This window comes from Salvia splendens, chromosome 19 (assembly GCF_004379255.2).
Source record: "Salvia splendens isolate huo1 chromosome 19, SspV2, whole genome shotgun sequence".
NCBI lineage: Eukaryota > Viridiplantae > Streptophyta > Magnoliopsida > Lamiales > Lamiaceae > Salvia > Salvia splendens.
This window is the reverse complement of record NC_056050.1, coordinates 21058327-21081451: the sequence shown is the minus strand read 5'-3', so window position 1 is coordinate 21081451 and position 23125 is coordinate 21058327. Positions and strand designations below refer to the sequence as shown.

Below are 23125 nucleotides of genomic sequence, written 5' to 3'. Positions count from 1 at the left end.
TTCGGTATGGAGGAGATGGAGATCTCCTGTGATTCCGGTACCGAGGAGGAACAGGAACATGTCGGGGTTGAGGATTCTTCTTCCTGGAAGACACGGCACTACTGCGGTAGTGACTTTCATGTCTGGATGAGGAAGGAGAACACACCGTTTTCGTCTTCGGCTGTTGGCTCTTTTGCAGGAAGGCTAAGAACTCATCCTGCTTCTCAGCCAAGAACAGCTTGACAGCCTCATTCAAATCAGGCTGCTGGGAAGACTCGGTGTGTGGACCTTTTGAGCGGCTTGTTCCTTCATCGTGAAAACTGGAAGTAGATGTCTCCCGAGGCTGTTTTCCGGACCTGCGGGCTGGACTAGCTTCCTCATGGTTTTCACGAACGGTATTACGGGTAGTGTGTGATCTGGTATGCATTTTTTTGGGGTGGAAAAAGGGTCAAAAATTCGCTTTATCACAAATTTGGTTCTCTGCTTCCCACAGACGGCGCCAGTGATGGTTTTGCGAATTTTTGATGGTGATGAATGCAGGAAAATGCAGATCACGACACAGAGATTTACGTGGTTCGATTTACTGAAGTAAATCTACGTCCACGGGAAGAAGGGAGGGCAAGATTGTATTGCTTGATCTGGGATTACAGCTTACAACACAGACTTGCTATATGATATTTTATCTCTAGAGAGCTTAACCCCTGTCTATCAGATCTAAGTTCTATTTATATATTGAACTAAGATCGTGGCTTGCATCACCACCCTAAGTCGTGGATGTCGTGTAGGTCATGGCCTAAGATCGTGGATGTAGCGTAGGTCATGGCCTACGATCGTGGCCTGAGTTGACACCACGTGGTAGTGGGTGTGTTGGAAGTTGTGGAAATCCTGTATGGGTCCACTAACTCCTTGTTCGGTCGAATACTGAGACCGAACTGCTTTGGTTGCCGATCTGAGAGTAGAGCTTGATTGGTTGGCTTTTACCGAGCTGTAGGCTGAGGCCGAACTCTTTGGTAATGCCGAACTCATACTCTTCCTTGGGCTTTGGGCTGATGGGCCGTCATTGCTGTTGGGCTTGTTTAGTACGCACCCCATCACTCAACAAGCTTTCTTATCAAAAAATAATTTGAAATGGATAAGAAGCATAAACATCGACAAAATAGTAAATATATCTATTCAAGGTCTAGAGAAAATTCAAAATTGGGAATTATTCAAGATTTGATGCTTGTATTCAGAAAAAAAAAATCAGATTTCCAGCTAAAGAAGTGAGAAAACCAATTTAGTCTCTTTTTTTCTTTTTATTTTTCGTTTCCTTTTTTTCTATTCTTAGAACTATACCAAATATGTAGTCCATTTGTGACGTGCCACCAATGTCACTTAGAAAAGATTTCGAGCTCCCTTTAGTTTATTATTACTCCTTATTTTACCAATAAAATGTTTAGTTACATATACAATAAATTAATCTAACATAAAACTATGTTATGTTAGACATTTTAATCTTTTACTTTAACTTTCCAACATTATTTCATCCAATCAAATATCAGAATGTACAATCCAAGATAACCTATCAAAGAAATTTCATGTCCACAAACTCGATATGGAAAATGTTCTTTAAAAACATACAAATAGATCACGAGCAACATAATTAATTAGTGGATGTACGACGCTCTAGTCACACTCTTGATAAAACACTAAAAAAGTCAAAATTAAATTAAAGGGTGCTAGTTTTTCAGCCTCAAATTCTACATCAAGAAATGAGTTTGAGCCATGGAAGTATTAAAGTGACATATGTAACAGAAATCCATTATCATGTTAAACTTATGAAGAGTCATAGATTTATCAAAACCACAACCTCGTACATATCCACAAAACATGGCCTATTTTAATTAGTGGTATAGTATCTCCGGTCATCTCAAGCTACTTGCACTAACTTTTTAGTAAGAATTTTATTATCTCTTATTGTACTCTCTTTCTCTATTATAATACTTTAAAAAAAATTATAATTTTATTCTTTCTTACCTAACCTTTAAAACATTAATTTTTCAAATTTTGTTCAAAGAAATTGCTATGAAAGAGTGATAGTAGCATACTTAAAACCAGTGGCGGACCTACATAGGGTTTGGGGGACCCATAGAACCCCCATTAATTTCGAATATTAGTATATATTATATATTCATAGAAATTATATTCCAACTTAGCTCAGTTGGTAAGTATACACACCTACCATCTCCCCACCCTCGAGCCTTATTTAGGTCTTTTTCATTTTCAATTATATTTTTACTATTTTTCTGATGTTTATTTATACTATTTCTTACACAATTATACACAAAAATTCATGTTTTATGTACTTCATTAATTAATCTATTTAAAATTAATCATTTCAAATTTTCTTTTAGCTAGTATTTTTTTGTGATGTATTTTTTTTCTACAACTATTATACACAAAAATTTTCATGTTATATACTTCATTACTTAACTTATTTCAAAATTTATTCATAATTAATAATATTAAATATATACATATCTAGTTTCTATATCATCTAATTAAATCTATCACATTTCTCATTTCCCTCGCATCGTAATAATATCGCAACTTTCGGCTACGACGACATCGAATAATATTTTACGATTGTTATCAGAGAATTGGACCCCCAACTTCAAATTCCTACGTCCGCCACTGCTTAGAACAAATCCACCATGTCTAACCTTTTCTACACAATCTATAAAGAGGCAAGTAATAAAAGGAAAGTATCAAGTCAAAATAGGCAATATTAACTGTTGGAAAGAGATCCGGAACCATCTACACAATCAAAGGAGAATATTATGCATTGAATGAGAAGATCACGGGATATCTCTGCCGCTAATTAGGAAGATTTGATTAGGGCAAGATCTTACCTTGTATAGACATAATTCTAGCCTATATATCTTGTAATACACTCTTGTGAATAATTAAGAAATACAATTACCGATTTCTACATGGCATCCGAGCAGGTTTGGCTCAGAAAAATATCATCATAGCCCCAGAAAATATACACAATTCTCGACCGAAACGGCGAGAAACCAACCAACACCCAACATGACCGATGAAAATAAAGATGCAATTGAGCCAATTGCCGAGAAGATCAGATCGAGCAAAAGCGTTACCGTCGCTTTCAAGTTAAATGGATCGAACTACTCACTGTGGGCACGCCTAATGAAGGTGGCCATTGGCGATAGGGGAGTCTACCATCACATCACAGGAACCCTGACTCCACCAAGACCGGGAGAGAAGGGATACACCGATTGGGAGGAGATAGACTTGATAGTCTTCTCATGGATCATCGACAACATGGAGACACACATCATCGCCGACTTCGCGCATCATCAGACGGCGAAGTCCCTATGGGATACGCTCGCCATAACGTTCGCAAATTCAGCCGACTCGTATCTCATCTATGATCTGCGAGAGAAAGCAAGTAGAATCGTTCAGGGAGATACAAGCTTGGAAGCATATTGGAGCAAACTTCATGGATTATGGATGGACATTAACCAATGCCCACACAAAACCGTCGACTGCTGCGATAAAGGGGTGTCTCAATACCGAAGCATCAAATCCGAGTTAAGGTTATTCAAATTTCTCACCGGATTAAACGAGAAGTACGATTGGATCAGGCGTGAAATCCTCAAGGAAGATCCGTATCCCTCAGTCGATGAGGCGTACGGATGGGTGAAGCGGGAGGCAGCTCGATTGAAAATCATGTCACCGGCGTCCGAATCACCCACTGCCGCCGCTGGAAACGATTCATCATCGGGAATTGGATTCGGCTTTGGAGCCAGAGAGCACCGCCAGCCACAACAGCAGTACCGCGGCCAACCACCGCCACCACGTCAGAACCCAAACCGTCGGGGAAACTCCAAACCAGACAAATCGAAACTTTAGTGCTCCCACTGTGGAATGCACAAGCATACGAAGGATACCTGCTTTCAATTGATCGGATATCCCGATTGGTGGGAAGAGGAGAATGCAGCAAAGGCAAAAATAGCGATCGGGACAGATGGGGGGCGAATTCGCGATGGAGCAGGGGTGGAAGGAAGCCAAGATATGGCGCAACCCCAGGAGCGAAAGCCCGAAGCCGGAGGTCTCCAGACCGGCGGAGGGCGACGCGGCGACGGTGGCGGAGGGAGAACGGCTGAGGCGATGGTGGCTTCGTTGAGAATGGACAGCAGCGACGCGGAGGAAGGAGGTAAAGGATTGGGGGAAATTAACCTCAATCCTAATTCTAAACCCTTGCTATTAAACCCTCTTTTTTTCCCGAACTTGCAATTAAGTCCCCAAAGTATGCGTGTCCATGAAATTAATCCCTAGACTAGGAAAATCCTCGATTTTGACCCCATTATATGTAAAAATTCATTTGCCCCCCTAGAAAAGCTGTCATATGCCTTTGAGACCCGAGATTATGATGAGTTTAATGATACCGGGTGGATTTTTGATTGCGGTGCCACTGATACCATGACCTTTGATAAAAGAGATTTTGTGAAATTTTATGAAACCCATAAATCACATATCCAGACAGCCAATGGGGGGTTGACTCCAGTTGAGGGGGCAGGGACTATTGAAATATTCCCAAATGTGCAGATTACGAACTGTCTCTATGTGCCGAACTTATCTCAAAAATTGATGTCCATTAGTCACGTGACTAAGGAGCTAAACTGTACCCTACTGATGCAACCGAACTTTTGTCTCTTACAGGATATCCGGACGGGGAAGATTATTGGACGTAGCACTGAACGCCGTGGACTCTATTTTGTAGATGAGATCGCTCGACACGATGGTACGGCGATGCTTGCTCACGGACCTACCCATCAGGAGACTTGGCTCTGGCACCGAAGAATGGGTCATACATCTCCGGGTTATTTGAAATCTTTATTTCTCAAACTTTTTGTTCCGAAAGATTTTTCTTGTGAATCGTGTGTTTTGGCCAAGAGCCACCGTAACTCTTTTAAACCCAATGATACACGTGTTGAGACTGTTTTCTCTTTAATACATTCTGATGTGTGGGGACCGGCACCTATTGGTACCGGATTTAAATACTTTGTGATATTTGTTGATGATTGCAGTAGGGCAACATGGGTATATTTTATGAAACATAAGTCGGAGGTTGTTGAAAAATTTATTATGTTTTATAAAATGATCCAAACCCAATTTCGAACAAACATTAGGATCCTACGGTCAGACAACGGGGGGGGGGGGGGGGGGGGAATTTGTGAACAATTCTATGTCTCAGTTTGGTACCATCCATGAGTCGAATTTGTCTACAGAAACAAGCCCTTCAGCGCTTCCGCCGCGTTCCTCTGATCCAACCGTACCGGAATCCGAGGTAATCTCTGGCACACCTTCTGAAGATACGATCGTTATTTCTAACCCCCTGATACAGAGGAAGATACCACTATTGATCAAGACACAAGACGGTATGTACTTCCGCCGCGCAGTACAAGGGGAATTCCTCCCAAGAGATATTCACCAGAGAGGATAGGAAGGAGATACTCAATAGCAAGCTTTGTTGAAGCTAATATCTCCAAAATGGCGAGGGCATTCCAGGCTGCACTGTACGAGGAGGAGATACCTCGAACGTTTGAAGAAGCCATAAAAATCAGGCACTGGAAGGAAGCAATGCTAGTTGAGATGAAAGCCTTGCAGAGAAACCACACATGGGAGATCAGTCCACTACCAGAAGGGAAGCACACCGTAGGGTGCAGATGGGTCTTCACCATCAAGAGGAGACCAGATGGAAGTATTGAACGGTATAAAGCTCGATGGGAGGCGAAAGGGTACACTCAAACTCAAGGTATTGACTATTCTGAGACCTTCTCTCCAGTTGCCAAAATGAACACTGTAAGAGTACTTCTATCTATAGCGGCAAATAAAGATTGGCCTCTCCATCAGTATGATGTCACTAATGCTTTCCTTCATGGAGAATTGAAAGACCCAATTTACATGGAGGCCCCACCAGGTTTTTCAGGGGAGTTCGGGAGAGAGAAGGTATGTAAGTTGAAGAAAACTCTATACGGGTTAAAACAATCTCCAAGAGCATGGTTCGGCAGATTCACCGAAGTAATGAAGAAGTATGGGTATCGACAAAGCAGCTCCGACCACACACTCTTCATCAAACGAGAAGGTGAGAAAATCACTTGCTTGATAATTTATGTGGATGATATGATTACCACAGGGGATAATGAAGCCGAGATAGAACGACTAAAGAAACATCTGGCAGCGGAATTCGAAATGAAGAATCTGGGCTCAAGTACTTTCTCGGGATTGAAGTACTTAGATCTGGAAAAGGAATCTTTATCAGCCAACCCAAGTACATTCTGGATCTCTTGGCAGAAATAGGAATGTTGGACTGTAGGCCCGCAGATACTCTTATAGTTCAGAATCATGGGCTCCAAATCACAAAAGGTGCGAACTCTACGAATCGAGGAAGATACCAGAGACTCGTTGGGAAACTCATCTACTTGTCCCATACGAGACCAGACATTGCCTATGTTGTGGGAGTCCTCAGTCAATTCATGCACAATCCTCAAGAAGAACATTGGGAGGCAGCACTTAGGGTGGTACGATACTTGAAAGGAACGGCCGGACATGGAGTGCTATTCCGGAAAAATTGGCACCTAGACATCCACGGATATACTGATGCAGACTGGGCAGGGAACCTGATGGACAGACGGTCCACTGGAGGATACTTCACATTTATTGGAGGGAACTTGGTGACTTGGAGAAGTAAAAAGCAAAAGGTAGTGGCACTAGCGCCGAAGCTGAATTTAGAGGTATTCGAAGTGGCTTAACCGAAATACTGTGGCTTAGAAGATTGATGAGAGAGTTGGAATTGGAGTCATCGAAGACTTGTAAGCTACTATGCGATAACAAAGCTGCAATCAGCATTTCAGAGAATCCAGTGCAGCACGACAGAACGAAGCACGTCGAAATTGATCGACACTTCATAAAGGAAAACATTGAAGAGAAGATAGTGGAGATCCCATATGTGAAATCTGAAGACCAGTTAGCCGACATCTTGACTAAGGCCGTCTCCGCAAAGAATTTCCAAGAAGTACTGGGCAAGTTAAGTTTTGGAGATCCCGTCACTTAACTTGAGGGGGAGTGTTGGAAAGAGATCCGGAACCATCTACACAATCAAAGGAGAATATTATGCATTGAATGAATAGATCACGGGATATCTCTGCCGCTAATTAGGAAGATTTGATTAGGGCAAGATCTTACCTTGTATAGACATAATTCTAGCCTATATATCTTGTAATACACTCTTGTGAATAATTAAGAAATACAATTACCGATTTCTACATTAACTCTTCAAAAAATAGCTTCAAATCTACATTTGGTACCATTAATGAAAATGATATATAGGTACAGTATTAACTCTTTGAAAAATAGCTTCTACCAAAAATTCTTCAACTTCAAATCTATTTACAAATCTAGATAGATAAGGATGACATCGAACAAGACACACCATCCACGGTCATGATTGTGGATTCTTTCTCTTCCTTTGATTTCTCCACTTCTACCACCACCTTTCTCTCTTCCAACTCCTTTAGTTTCCGTTTTCTTAACTGCACAAAATGATTGAAAAATTTAACTAGCCTATGTTGAAGTAGAGAAAAGTTTTCTTAGGGGACATTTAGTCCATCTTCAACCATACTTCAAAAATGAGTTTTGGTGTAGAAATCTTCTATAACCATACACCAAACTCAAACCAATTTTTTGTGTTTTTTTGTGAAACAACACAAAATATGGTGTTACTGCAAAAATTTTATGAGACAAAAACTAAAAAATAGTGTAAATTTTGAATTTGGTGTAAATGATTGGAGTAAAACTACTTTGTGTATGACGTGTACTCAAAAATGAATTTGGATTTGGTGTAAAGGGTTGGAGATGGTGTAGTGATAGGATTGATAGATGAAAACAATCCAAGCTAATCTACCATTTACTTTGCTAGATTACTTGATTTTGAACTCATTTGAGCATCTTATCCTTCATATAGTCAAATTGTCGTGTTTTATCAATATATCATGTCACTCAAAGTAATGCCTCCTATTTTAATATGAATCCCACAAACGAGTCAACCATTTACATTTGATCACGGTTTCGGGTTAAGACATGGTTCCCTAACTTATATGCTTTAGTTTGGCATGATAAACATATACACGATAGCCTACAAAAGGAGCTACCCAAACCAAAGGGGTGCCACCAAAGATGTGGGCAGCAAATGGATGGTGGGCCCATAGCTTTGGGTTTTGCCACCGGTATGTCTGGTTTGATAGGGGGTGGATTTATACAAATCAATACTCATCAGTTCCACGAGAAAGTGAGAAATGGCATAAAATGGAAGTCAACTGTTTATCTTTGACCATGGTTTGAATTATGTTAAACATCCTTAACATATATGCTTATCATATTACTACAAGTATTATAAGACTATCAAATCTAGCTGGAAAATAACTCTACTGAAATCTTTGGCTTTATTAATTTCTCAGTGTAATTTAATGGTTTTGGGTTAAATCAGACTCCCTAACTAGTATGTTCATCATATTACTACAAGACTACAAGTATTATAAGACTATTAAAATCTAACTTAAAAACAAAGGTAGTGAAATCTTTTAAAAGTTTCATAAAGTGTTTAGCTTGTCAGTTTTAATGAGTTAGCCATGGTTTCGGATTAAGTTAGAGCTCCCTAACTTTTATGCTTGTTAGATTACCAAAAGTATCATAAGACCATTAAAATATACTAGCTAAATACACATTCAGTAAAATATTTGGTAATTATAATTTCATAAAGCTATTACCTCCTTAGCTTGAATGCGTCGAAGGTTTTGGACAAATTTGTGCAATATCCTTCCAGGAGACTCCATGACCACAACTCTCGGGTCCTCAAGCAACGGTCGTTTACTTGGAGTTAAGTCCTTCGGTTCTGATGCCAACGGCTGAGCTTCCTGTAATGACTCGGGGAACTATTTTAATATGAATCCCACATCGGCTCCACGTCAACCATTTATGTTTGATCACGGTTTCGGGTTAAGTTAGTGCTAGATATGGATATCCTACAAAAAGGGGCTACCCAAAGAGGTGCCACCAAAGATGTGGGCCCATAGCGTTGGGTTTTGGCTTGCCACCAGGCGTGTTCAATATGTGGTGGATTTATACGAATGACGGAATGGGATCCTCTACTGTGTGAGAAAACACGGCTTGTATTTAGATCCTATTTTCTGTACCTGATTTATTAATTTTTATGAAATTAATAACATTTCATTTATATACATGAATAAAATACTTACAAACTCTAGTGATCATATCAGATATTATATCTATATGTTCTATTTGTCTTTAATAGAGTATTTTTTTTATTTTATTTACCGTTTTCTTTTTTTTCTTAATATTTTTATTTTATTTTATTCTAGGAATGCTTTATAATATCATAACCATAATCTATAAATAAAAGAAAAGTGTTTTAGAAAATAAAATAATAGTATTAAAAAAAATATAAAAAAGTATAACTGAAATAAAAGTATTTTAGAAAATATAATAATAATATTAAACAAAAAAGTAAAAATTAAAAACATACATGGAGTATAATAGTATATGACATGATAATAACAGTTTGTATGTATTTTATTTATGAAACTAACTGAAATTTACAGTGCTTTTAAGTGTTTAAATGAAAAAGATTTTTCATAATAAAAATACATACTAATATTATAATAATATACATGCTGCGTTTCATTCTTTGTGATTGGCGTTTTGAGCACAGCACCATTTGTTGTGTTTTGTCACAGTAGAGGAGGATCTCATCCCTACGAATGACACATCAGTTCCACAAGAAAGTGAGGAATAGCATAAAGTGAAAGTCAACGGTTTATCTTTAATCATGACTTTGGATTATTTTAAAGATCCTTAACATATATGCTTATCATATTCCCACAAGTATTATAGGACTATGAAAGTCTAGCTAAAACACAACTGCAATGAAATCTTTGATAGTTTTCATAAAGATATTACCTTCTCAATATTAAGGAGTTGAAGGTATTGGACCAGTTTGTGCACATTCCTTTCACGAGGATTCTTAAGCAATGGCTGTTTTTGTGGAGCTAAGCAGTGTTGTTAGGGTCGAGGGTCGCACCGGGTCGATAAGGTGAAAATTCGGGTCGCGGGTCGAGAGACCCACTAATCTAGGCTAATTTTTTTGCCTTTTAATATTAAATCAAATAAATATATTACTATAATGTTTATAATATATCAAATAATATAAATGTAGACGTAATTCATGTGAATAGAGATAAAGTGAAAAATAGAAATTATCAAAATATCAAAACAATTCATAAGTCATAAGTATAACACAAAATAAATAATTGAAACCATTGTCTGAAAATGTCAAAGAAAATATTTATGAAATGTGCGTCATTTTGTATGTAGTATTAACTTATAATAAAATAGGAGTGGAATGTGAAATCTATTTTAAAAATTAGTAAAAAATAAATGAATATGTATTAGTAGACAAACCTATATAAGATTAATAAATAATTTGATTAATATAATAGATTATTATATAAATAAAATAATAAAACTTTAAATAGTACAATTTGAATCTCGAAACAGAAGAACAAATATTAATTTATTCCTAAAATAATATACTCATTTTCCACCATTAAATTATACTCCATGTTTGGATTGACAATATATCCATGTAAATATATTGGATTCAATTTAACTAATCAAAAATTTGGTAAAATAATATTTTTATTGCTGCCTAAAAAGTGTGATAAACTATGTCAATTTTTTATATTTTCCTAATCCCATTAAACAAATGAATAGTGACAAACGATGTCTATTCCCAAGGCTCATAATTATACTCCTCTCTCCTCTCTCCTCTCTCCTCTCCATTATCTTCCTTCATCACTTCCTTCAATCTCTGTAAAATTTATACGCAAAAACACTGTAGCCGAAACGCTCGACCCACCCGAAATGCTCGACCCCGCCGACCCAACCGACCCAGCGCGACCCATGCATCTCGATCAACCCACCCATGTTGGGGCGGTGATGGTCTCGACCCGGGCGATCCGAGCGACCCGAACGCCAAATTAACAACACTGGAGCTAAGTCCTTTTGTTTTGATGCGATTCCTTTGATGACTTAGGGATAACCATTGGACTTCCTTTCAATAGGCTATAATCACAATAAAGGGGGTAAGCAAAATATTCATGCAAGTGAAATAAGTATAGACTATATAATACTCCCTCCGTCCGCCATTAAATGTCTCATTTTTTTTCCTTTTTCATCTATCTGCCATTAAATGTCCTATTTCATTTTTACTATATTTGGTATTTCACTCACGTTTTATTATAAAACCAATATATAAAAGTAGGACTCGCGTTCCACTAACTTTTTTACCACTTTTCTACATAAAGTCAAACAATTTCTTAAAACTCGTGTCGGTCAAATATGAGACATTTAATCATAGACGGAGGAGTATCACAATTGCCTCCATAATTCTAGTATAAAAAAATCATAATTGTGGCTCTGATTCCACTATGTTTGGAGGAGCAATTGTACTTAAAGATAGATGAGTGAATTAGATGATAACGAGAAGGGATAATATAAAATAAACATCATGATTTTTACGTGTAATATTTTCTTCAACGTGAAAAGATAACAAAATCCATTATCATCCCAACCAAAAAGTTTACCATGATACGTAGTCACAACGAAAACACAAGGTATAAGACAAGACAGATAAAATAAACAACTCAAGAAACAGTTCGATCAAAAATTAATAACTGAAGATCTAACCGAATATTTGAAACTCCGATTTAGATTAAAAAAACCGAGATTGCGCGGAAACTGGAGAGTATAATTTTCTCTCTTTCTTTCCTTCCAGACGTCTTCCTCAATTATGGACGGCTCTACACAAAAGAGAGTTTTATATGTTTTTCTTATATTCTATTTGGGTTTGTTCCGAGCCCTAACCCAATTATATTACCATAGATATCAACAATTAAACCTACTGAAAATCAATCTTTGTAACTATTAGTACTATTTTTATATCAAATTATACATATTTTTCTTAATTCGACAAATTTCCTATTGGAATAATACAATTCCACTTGAGCCTGTATTCGGACTAAGGCACATATAATTCACGGTTAGGCACGTAAAATCAAAATCTAACAAAAAATTTATACATTTTTTAAAGTTTGTAGGAAATATCAAATTTGTTCAAAGTTTAGGGTTATTAAGACGAGAATCACTTTAGAAATAGAGAGCAACAATTTTAGTCTCTGGGCTTGCACTAATATCATTCGCGATTGCTACTCTGTAAAAATATTATCAGATGTTCCTAAATATTGATATAATATCGTTGAAAGCACTTTATATTTTTAAGATGTTTTTGGACAAAAATACCCTTCAAGCTAGCTATAAGGGTTATTTATGTTTATTTCATGAGAGAGGAAATGGTCATTTTGGTTCCTTCATTTCTTCATGTATGTGCCATGATGAGCAAGTATTTGTCACATACTTTAACTATATCTCTTGGGTAGAAATGAAAAAACAAAGTGTAACCCGAAATGATGGTTCTCTCTCATGAAAAAGACATAAAGTTTTAAAAGTGTAAAAGTTCTTCCATTAATATTATATCAATGTCCAGTGACGTTGATATTTTCAAAATAAAATTTGACAAAAGGTCGCCAATTTTGTAAATAAATATTTTATTTGTTTCCTAATACATTCGAACCGGATATCCCTATAAAACCAGAACCGTACCCGCACCATCAAATTTTCTTCTATATAGAATCTTTGATAAGTCGTAAAAATTCCACCTATCAGAACAGTTCCTCATTTTTCTCGTTACGACCCAAAGGAAGCTACTGGGTTTTGGTGAGACGAGTGACGACACCAGAGGTTATCAGCAGGACTGGGATTCAATACCAAGGACCTCTCTGCTTAGTCATAGGAAATGTGCAAGATTGAAAGCCAAGGATTTTGTTCAAAGAAACTGGTAAGTAAAGGCTGGTCAATATTTATTCTCTTTCACTTAATCTTTACGAGATAGAGTGAGTAATAGGCATAGTTAAAACAAATTCACCATGTCTACTTTATCAAGACAATTTATGGAGAGGCAAGTTATACATGCTAGTACAAAATTCTTTTGTTAAAAAGGAAAGTATCAAAAGTCTAATGATTGCACTCTACAAAGTACAAAGTACAAACTACAAACTACAAGGTTTATAATTTGGTACCACGTAATGAAAATGATAGGTTCCAAATTAAGGCTTCAAAAATAGCTTCTACAAAAAAAACTTCAACTCACGCTATGTATACAGCAGTGCACCGAAATATGGATCGTCATCCATCAAATATCTAGACAGATGAGAATGACAGAGAGCATAACACGCCTTCTATAACGTTGCTTTTAACCTACATGTCCGCCTGCTTCTCGATGAAGGGGGGTTTCGACTTCATACTGCCGAATGAAAGACACTCACAGAGGTTTTACAACAATGCATTTCAGTAAGGCACATGAAGTCAGCAAAAATCTGGTTACTCAACCCATGATCATGATTGTGGGTTCCTGCGGATTTTCTTCTTCATTTTGTCCTCTTCTCGGTATCTTACCCTTCGTTCCTCCCGCTGTCTCTTCTTCGAGATCTGCTCTTCCTTTGATTTCTCTACTGCTAACACCTTTCTCTTTTCCGCCTCCTTTCGTTTCTGTTTTCTTGTCTGCAGAAAGGATATCCCCGAATCCCGAATTAATAAAATTAAAAATTAAATGACTGAAAATTTAACTAGTCTATGTTGAAGAGAAGTTTTCCAAGTGGACATTTACTTTGAGTGATAGGATTGATTAAAATCTAGCTAAAAAACAACTGCAGTGAAATCTTTGTAATTTCATAAAGCGATTACCTTCTCGGTCTTAAGGAGTTGAAGGTGTTGGACAAGTTTGTGCACTTTCCTTTCATGAGGCTCCATGACCACAGCTCTCCGGTTCTCAAGCAATGGCCGTTTTCGTGCAGCTAAGTCCTTCGGTTTTGATGCAAACGGCAGAGCTGCTTGTAATGACTTGGGGATAACCAATGGATTGAACTTCCTCGGCCTCCTTTCAACAGGCTATAACCACAATGAAGGGGGTAAGTAAAATAGTCAGGCAAGTGAAATCAATCTCCAAGTATCGGCTATGCAGTATCAATTTCTGATGGAATAGGATTGTGATGAGTGTAGCAAGAAGATATTCTCACCCTGTAGAGAGAATCTTTGTTAACTGGCACTTGAAGGTTATGTTCCCTCCTTAACTCGGCAACTGTTTTCATTCCCTGCCACGTCTTATCACGCGGCTGCAAGGCTGTTGTCAGAGGATTGTAAAAGCGAGGGACTTCCACCTGAATCCAAGCACGCAAGAAAACAGTGTCGCCCATTTTAATTTTATCCTCGAATGTGCATCTAACGATGGCCCCCTCCTTACCTCCGCCCTTCTTAGAGGGCTTGTTAGAAATCTCTCCTTTAGCAGCCTAGAATGAAATTCAGATCCAAAAAAGAACATCTTTTAGGATAAGGTAAACAGAGTATGAAACACGGAAAAGAAAAATTATGAATTTCCTGACATAAATAAAGTAATAAACAGCAAAAAAATATAATCCACCTGCAGCCATACAAAACTTTTTTAGACACTGACATAGGAAAGCCTTCCTTACTAGTCTTTGATACTTTCATCCTCTATGTATTGTTTCAATTACTAGCCTAGGCATCTGATATGGAGAAAAAAATACCTTCTTCACTTGACCGCGAATTCCACTAACAGTTCGAACAGAAGCACCTTCAAACCTAGCTATTTCAAGATCTGAAGTAAACATGTCCTGAATGAATGCTGTCTTCTTGAAGATTTTACAGGGAGTACCGACTAGCTTGAGCTTCTTCATTATCTTTGCAGCATGGTTGAACTCTAGGACTGTAGCAGTAGCAGTAATCCTAAATGATGCCTGAAGGCAGGGTACCAAATAAACAATTAGTGCTACAAACTAGAAATATGAACTGAATCAAATATCAATAAATTTAAAATCTTCTTATATGGCAAGTAAAAGGCAAGTTACACTACTTGAGTGATCAATAGGGGAGATACAAACATGCTCTTCATATTACTCAAAATGAGGTAAATGAATCATATCCACAGCACTGAGGTAATATACAAACTTCAAAACACAGCCCAATGCAAGTTCTGTATAATTGTTTATATAGATACCAGAATTGAGAAACATTAGAATTGAATCTAAAACGCAAGCCAGTAATCCACACAAACAAATTTCAAGCAATGTCTATAGTGGAAAGCAGATCTAGTAAGTAAACTAGGTAATATCCCAACAATTCTAATTCGTCGAGAACTGAAAAAAACATGAAAACTTTTCAGTCTGATTTTCAGAGAATTTTCCTATCTTTAAATTGTGAAGAACGAAGTCATGCTCCAGTGGCAAAAAATCCCGTATTCAATAAAGTGTGGCTCATTTGAGCACCACAACATTGAAACATGAATACCAGCACATGTGAAATTTACCCAAGTTCCAACACACTGATTCCGATGTTATCTGTAGGTATTACACGCAGACGAAATAGGAGAATTTTCTTTAACATGCCTACACTGATACTCATTTCAGAATAAGCCCCAAAAATTATTAGTTACCTGATTATTCGATAAGTTCTGTATAGCAACAACCCCAGTATGAGGAGGAGCAAGTGGGCCCCAAAACATTGCCAGACAATGCATATGTTCTGGAGTGTATTTGAGCATGCGAAGACGACCATTACGGTCCTCAATGGAATATATCGGTACAGTTTGGTAGCGTCTCCACCCAATAGACATGATAATAGGATCTCTAGTCTTCAATACTTTCTTGTGCCATCTATGCCGCTTCAACCGTACCTTTAGGCATAAATGTGGAAGCCAAAATAAGATAAAGAAATACTTATAAGACACATGGCATCAAACGGGTAATATTCAGTATATTCCCTAATCCCTACCTGCATATATCCAACACTGTCCTCCCCCAAAGCAAGGCCACCAACAAGAATCGGATGAAAAGGATTGAAATTATCAACCATTTCATAAGGCACGTCACGAACTTCAATTCTAAGGTAAGTCCCAGTTCTAAAACCTTCTATCTCAACACGTTTATCTTCATCAACATCGGCAAGCTCAGCAATGTTTGTTTGCTTCTGCAGTTCCATTTTCTCCTTTAACTACATGAATAGAGAGTGTAAGTACCCACTTGGAGATGGTCATATAAATAAGCACAAGAGGAGATTTACTGTGTCAGAGTATCCATCTCCATTGCTTTGACCACGATTAGTCTTGGTGTCATCATCGCCATCATCTTCTTCATCAGGAGCTTCTGAACCATTGTATGTGAGGTAGAATTAAGGACATAAATGTCATAATATAGAATGCTAGGAAAATAGCACGACAACATTCCTTATCATCTGGCAATATAGACAGTCCTAAATTGGAAAGATCTCAAGAGCAAGCAGTTCACAAGCGCCATAAGATCAAGTTGCTGAAAAGGTACACATATGGCATGATTATGTTCACCACCCCACAAAAAAAATATTAGTTGGCAAGCACAACTTCAAAAAATGAGACTAGACATCTTAACACAAGGAACATCTAAGTATCTAACTGCAAGAAAGGATATTGAGCATCAAATTTTGCACGAAGAGCCAACTTTTTCAGCTTTCGTTCCTCAGCAGCCAATGCATCATCCTTGTTGGAGTTACCAACATCATCTGCATGATCTCCCTCGTACTTTTGACCTGTTTCCAAGTCTTCAAAATCACCATGGACTTCATCATCATCACCAACTGTTCCTTCCGAGAGTTCGTTTCTCAATTTTGCATTCGACCACTTTCCGGTGACAAACCGATCACGAATACTTTCAATTAAGTCCTCATTCTTCCAATCCTTGAGGCTTCCAGTACTTACAAATTTTGAACAGTCATCTATGTCAACATCGTTGTCATTTATTCCTTCATTTGATTTCTATACACCAAATAATAAGAGCAATTAAAATAAGGAAAAGAAACTTGGGGACTATTGAACTAGACTGACACAAAAGGTTCAAAAAATTGATACAGTTATTTATGAGCATTTCAGAAAATAGAGAACTGAAATAACATATAAAGGTGAACCTTTTTTCCTTCCCCTTTGGGCTTAAAAAATTCTTCATCACTTTCCTCCTCACCGGCATCCTTCATATCACCAGAAGATTTTGATCCAGCCGTCCCATAAACAAGTTGCTCAAGATTAATATTCCGTCTAGAGGCGGTTCGTTCTAACAAGGACTCCTTCCATTTGGAAATGTTCCCCATCTCATCTTCTGTGACAGCATCCATACACAAATAAGCATACATAGTCAAATTTTAAAAGAAATGTAATTTTTTGGTAAACGGATATAATACGAAGACCATAATTCATAAATCACCAAACTCATGATCCTAACCAAAAGCAAATATATAGTTACCTTCTTTATCGTCTGAAGAACCAGAATCAGAAAGCATGGCTTCATTGTCTTTTTCTGTTTCATCATCTTCACCAGAATCTGAATCATCATCTTCACCAGAATCCTGAAGTCACCATTTTTTTATGAGAAACAAAATATGTTACTCCCTCCGTCCCACTACAAGTGATTTGTTTTTTCCTTTTTTGGCTGTCTCACCACAAGTGATTGATTTCTGTTTTTAGCAAAAAAATAATACATTTACTCTCTTACTTTATTCCCTCCCCTACTATACTTTCTTTTTATCTCTCCTGTTTTATTCTCTCCACTTAACACAATAAATATCATTTTCTTCCAAAAGAAATCAATAACTTGTAGCGAGACAAAGAGAGTACTAAATAACCATAATATAGGTCACAAGCATCCAACAAATTACTAGACATGCCAAATGTATGTTAAAACATTGAATTCCACTGATGTCATTCACAAATAGATGCTGCATTCAACCACAAAGAATTATATACTGCAGCCAAGATATTTAAAATCTCCATTCCAATATTATTCACTGAATTTATACAGATAAAGCACCAAATAAGACAGATAAAGCATATAAAAACATTACAATCCATGGTACATATACAAAGATCTGAGATGCATAATGAATCCGACACATGTATGTTTCCGCACTTCATTTAAGGCTAGCATGAAATACATAGCTGTTACAAGGCAATAGTTAATAAGTGGCAGAGACACGGCGTCATTGTGTCTGGCAGTCCTCAAAAGGAGAAACTTCTTGAATGTCCTAGCAACCTAAAAGTGGCAACCTGTCATAGAGAGCTCAACTAGCTTGATTCGAAAGAACTATGTTCCAATAACTACAATTCAAAAGCATAAAAGTAATACTTTGTCAAGTGTAGTTAGCCTCATAAGTAACTATACAACATTGTCAGATTGAGCAATATGTGACTTTATTTCAATCACAATTTATAAGACCCATATCCAAGTACTTTGATGCACTCACTTGACCCGTGACTAGCAATGAGCCAGATCCAGACTTATGCACTAGAGAGAAGTCCTGAATTGATTAGATGCTCAGATGTTTCATTGCTTTATATTGAGTTTTCTAATTGATGCACCCCAGATTGCATATTTTGCATTTCCCTGGTTAATAGCAAAGGAAATTTAAAAGACTCAACAGATCCGAATGTATAGTTACTAGCCAAAAAATTACCTTATTATCAATATCCATTTCATTTTCAAAAACAGCTTTTCTCCTCACCCTTCCCCTATCCAAATCAATCTCTTCCTTATAGTTGCTTTGTGTCCAAAGATCTTTCTCTGGTGCATTGAAGGTTCCCTCATTAGAACCATAACATATACTCCATATGTCCCACTCTAAGTTAGGCGTTTCTATTTGGCCGTTGTTTTGCGAAAATGATAATAAATAGTTAGAGTGGAGAGAAAGTAAAGTAAGAAAATAATGTAGACACGACTCTCTTCTATATTATTTTCTCTCTTACTTTACTTTCTCTCCATTTTAACTATTTATTATCATCTTCGCAAAAAAACGGCCGAAAAAGAAACGACTCACTTATACTGGGAAAGAGGAAGTACTAGATTTTAAGGATGGTTGAACTATATCCATACCTAAGGATTCCGGATCATTTTCATCATCAGTATCATCCTCTTCATCTGAATCACTATCTTCATCTTTAATGTCAGATTCATAGTGATCTACAGGCTCCAATAGTACATCCCGACCAACCGCTTCTGGAGCCTCAGATATGTGAGGCTTTTTCCCAAAAACTGAGATATTACTTTTTTCCAACTTCTCATCAACAGAATATTTAGTGTTCTGCAATGATTTAACCAATTCAACACCAACATCACGTTGTTTTCCTACAAGAGAAAAAGCATCCCGTTACATGAGAAAGGATATATTCAAGATACGAAGCATTGGATAGATTACAAAAGGCACAAAATTGATATTCACAATTTTGCCAAATCAAGTTAAACCAACTAAAGTTAACCTTTTTCTGACCCTTCTGGATTAGCTCCGTCATCTTTAGAAAACTGTACAAAGTGGTCATTTATGTTTATGTAGACAGCATCTTTGTCATAAAGTAGTTCCCCTAATCCAGACATAGGGGCATAAAATAGCTTTTCCTTATCACGCAGCCCCTTCTTTTTGGCAACTGAGGGAAGAGGGCAAGGATCGGCCAATGCTGTAACTCCAGACAAATGATAATCACCCACGCCAGCAATATGTGCCTATTTCAAATTATTGATTAGTAATATGTGAAAGTATAGAGTGAAAATAAATGACAGGCTCAGTTATCCAAAAACGCAACAATTAGAAACCAGAGCATGTCGATACATGGACAAAATAACAATAACATATGAATCAAGATACAAGTATTGGAGACCTGAAAATTTTGAGATAGACAATTTAAGCAATAGTATCTCATACGTGCTAATCAGAACAATCTTTATTATGGGGGATACAAAGATAACTGTCTTGTAACAACCATCATAGTATAATGAACAAGTTTTTAATAATATTTATTGCACTGTATAGAGAATACACGAGAAGTGAAGAGTGGAAAAGAAAAAGAGCCTGTGCATATAAATTATAAAATCAAATATAACATAAATCAGATATAAACTACACGCTGTTACAAAATATATGGTCGCACACAACTGATTAAAAGAGAAAAAAACATGGCTAGAGACCAGCACACAATCTAGATATTGAAATTGCACACGCACTTGGACAGAAACTACTTATAATCATTAAGACGGAAGGGTGACCAAACTATGTACCTTTGTACCCTTCTTCATATTGCAGCCTCGTAAGTATCCATACAACGTAACATTTCTGTCACATTTGCTATTCATGTGAACCTTCTCTGGGGGTGTGACATCTTCAAAACGATCTACTAAGATGTAAGGGTGAGAAGCTCTCCATGACAAGGGGGGGAATTTCATTACAGAAATAAACCTTGCTAGATTATGTACTTCACGTTTGGTGTACCTGCTCACAGATAAGCAAAAATAAAGAACTTTGAGATGCCAGTTGTCAACTGTCAAACAATGAATTAGGAACACGAAACAGGAAGCTACTTACTTTCCATGAATAAGGCCAGATAAGTAAAATAATTTTGCTCCATCATAGATCTCAGTCCAAAAACGGTGCTTGAGTCGTTGTTTTGTTTTCTTAAGTTTTTTAACATCCTCAAACTTGTCCAGGTGAGTGAGAACACCCATTACTCTGGGAAATCCATGGTTTTGTAATATGTTAAGAAACTCAAATGTTTCCTGCAAGCAAAGTTTAACAAATGATATGAAAATGGAAACAATCAGTTCACCAAAGGGAACAGCCATAAAATGGAATATTAGCTAATCCAGAAGAAAATGCTAAACATAAGATCTTGGAGTAACTATATAATTCTAATATTAGGTCCCTCTAAATAATCCAAAGATAATGAGGAACATATTAGGATATGCATATCAGTTATTAGTTGACCCTAAGTCCAAACAGGATTCCCGGTAGTGTTTTAAACTCAAAATCTTCTTGTTTAGCGAAGCAGTAAGCTTATTTCCTATTTCAAAATAATCCCAAAGAGACAGTAATAGAATAGCTAAGCACCAAAAAGAAATTTTACGCATCATGCTAACATCCTCTTAGAATTTGAATTTTGTATACGCTTCCCTCAAACAGGATTCACTCTACAAAAGGAAAAGGAGAATATTGGGCTTACCATCTCAAAGCCATAGCTCCCATCAATAAGTAGCAAAGCTAAATCAGCAAACTTGGCACAATCTATCATCCCATTGATATCATTTGGGCACTCCACAAACTGCAACCTCCGTTGTTTTCCTATATCATAAAGTCAATTTATCAATCAATAACCATTTGACAGCAATGACAGTCAGAAAACTTAATTTGAGTTTTCAATTATTAACTTGGTCAGAAACGACTATTAGACAAACAAATCAACCTGACACGATAGTAACTGGTCCTTGGACTTCAGGTAAGTTGTGCTTTGTGTAATGTTTTACCAGACACTTGATCAACAATGACTTCCCCACCTACAGCAAACCGAAAGTTAACCAATGAAAATTCAAAATAGATATGTGGCCAAGGGTCAGTAAATCATCATTAGCACAGACCTGAGGAGGTCCCTGGACTACAACAACAAATGGAGCGGGTTCTCCTATATTCCGATCAATTGTTGGTAAATGAAGCCGTTTCTGCTCCTTCTCTGTAGCTCGTGATTGGAGCCGCTTGGCTTTCTTAGAAGAAGTGAATGCAAATGCCTAAGGAAGGGAATGCATTAATATAAACAGAAAAAGTAGGTAACGAATATTCTTGATATTTTAAGACGAAAGAACCCCTTATTCTATCAAAATATCCAATATACAAAATTTGAACAATTTCTCATAGTCGAGAATTGACTAAATGAGATAAAGATACTGGGATGCTCAAAAAAATTAGCAGCAAAACCCATGAATCATATGGTTGTTACGATAGAGACAGAATTTTCTAAATTCTGATCAATTGGGCATATTGTGGCAATTCTTTTAAGTAATATATCTTGAAATTCCAGTTAATACCTTCTTAAGAAGGTTTTGGATTGGATCTCAATCCAAATTTGGATCCCGCTACAAGGAAGTGGCTTTATTTTAAAATAAAGAACAAAAAAATGGAAAAGAAGTATTCCATAACAATGGTATTCAAAAAGAGTTTCATTTGAATGTAAAAACAAATGCCATTTGAAGTGAATGCATTGATATAAACAGAATTAATCACGATAACCTAATTCGCCAATTTACTCACTAGCACAGAGAACTCATATTAGCTAAACCGTGACAGCAACAAAATATTACAGTGCAATACTCAGCACAAATCACAGCATGAATCTCAAGTGGCATCATAAAGGCTACTCAAACACGAAATTAGATACCTTAGGATTGTTTATCTTCTGCTGCTCCTTCGAAAGGCCTTCGGTTGAATTCGGCTTCGACTTGGATTTCTTCTTGGCGGAAGCTCCAGATTTTCGAACCCTATGAGACTTGTGCGGCTGCCCGCCGCCTTCCCCGTCCTTCCCCATGCTCTCGGAAGCGTATCACTGAAATCCATTTTTATGAAGTAATTTATGCAAGCAAATAAACCAAATTTGAACTAGCAACAGTGAATATACATTAATTTGTTGTTACCAATTTCTAAATGGCAACTACCTGGAGTGAACGGCGGCGCTGGAGGCGTGAACGGCGGCGTTGGAGAAAGAACCGAGTGGTGAAGGGGGTGGCGCCAATGTGATGGAGAAATCAATTTTGTTGGGCCTTTGATTAAATTTTGTTACTAGGGCTTTGCTCGTTTCTATTTATATTTTTTCAAATTAACTTCATTAAGGCCTAACAATAATAAATAGAGGTAGCCCGTAACTTCTTTACTAAATTTCCGTAGGAAAATCCACCGATAAATTATTACTACTCCGTATTAATAATTAAATTATATTGCTATTATTTAATTTTTTTAATGCTAACTACGATAAATTGGACACATTTTTATCTATATATTCATCTTATTTATTTTATTTAATTATTGTTCTAATTAAAATAAATAA

At 37.0% G+C, this 23125-nt stretch overlaps 2 protein-coding genes across 2 annotated transcripts; one reads left to right on the top strand and one right to left on the bottom strand.

Moving 5' to 3' along the window:
* The first annotated feature begins 3051 nt into the window (after positions 1-3051).
* Positions 3052-3894, top strand: LOC121779152. Its single transcript, XM_042176486.1, has one exon. It carries the CDS (start codon positions 3052-3054, stop codon positions 3892-3894), a length of 843 nt encoding a protein of 280 aa, XP_042032420.1.
* A 9287-nt stretch (positions 3895-13181) lies between these two features.
* LOC121779794 (ribosome biogenesis protein BMS1 homolog) lies at positions 13182-22871 on the bottom strand. The gene is made up of 20 exons (XM_042177219.1): positions 22737-22871; positions 22463-22627; positions 21669-21815; positions 21497-21587; positions 21257-21375; positions 20623-20813; positions 20319-20529; positions 19526-19766; positions 19143-19394; positions 18727-18833; positions 17520-17622; positions 17188-17375; positions 16695-17038; positions 16312-16408; positions 16024-16242; positions 15686-15925; positions 14781-14990; positions 14253-14522; positions 13921-14124; positions 13182-13737 (listed from the first exon to the last, which is right to left on the bottom strand). Exons 2-20 carry the CDS (start codon positions 22607-22609, stop codon positions 13573-13575), a joined length of 3546 nt encoding a protein of 1181 aa, XP_042033153.1. The 5' UTR covers positions 22610-22627; positions 22737-22871; the 3' UTR covers positions 13182-13572.
* Between the last annotated feature and the right edge of the window lie 254 nt (positions 22872-23125).

Excerpts from the sequence above, each read along its gene's own strand:
- LOC121779152 (XM_042176486.1), top strand. The coding sequence starts at position 3,052 with ATGACCGATGAAAATAAAGATGCAATTGAGCCAATTGCCGAGAAGATC.
- LOC121779794 (XM_042177219.1), bottom strand. The coding sequence starts at position 22,609 with ATGGGGAAGGACGGGGAAGGCGGCGGGCAGCCGCACAAGTCTCATAGG. Across the intron at positions 20,530-20,622 it reads TCTGGCCTTATTCATGGAAA|GTACACCAAACGTGAAGTAC; the intron begins GTAAGTAGCTTC and ends ATCTGTGAGCAG. Across the intron at positions 17,623-18,726 it reads AAATGGATATTGATAATAAG|GATTCTGGTGAAGATGATGA; the intron begins GTAATTTTTTGG and ends TGGTGACTTCAG.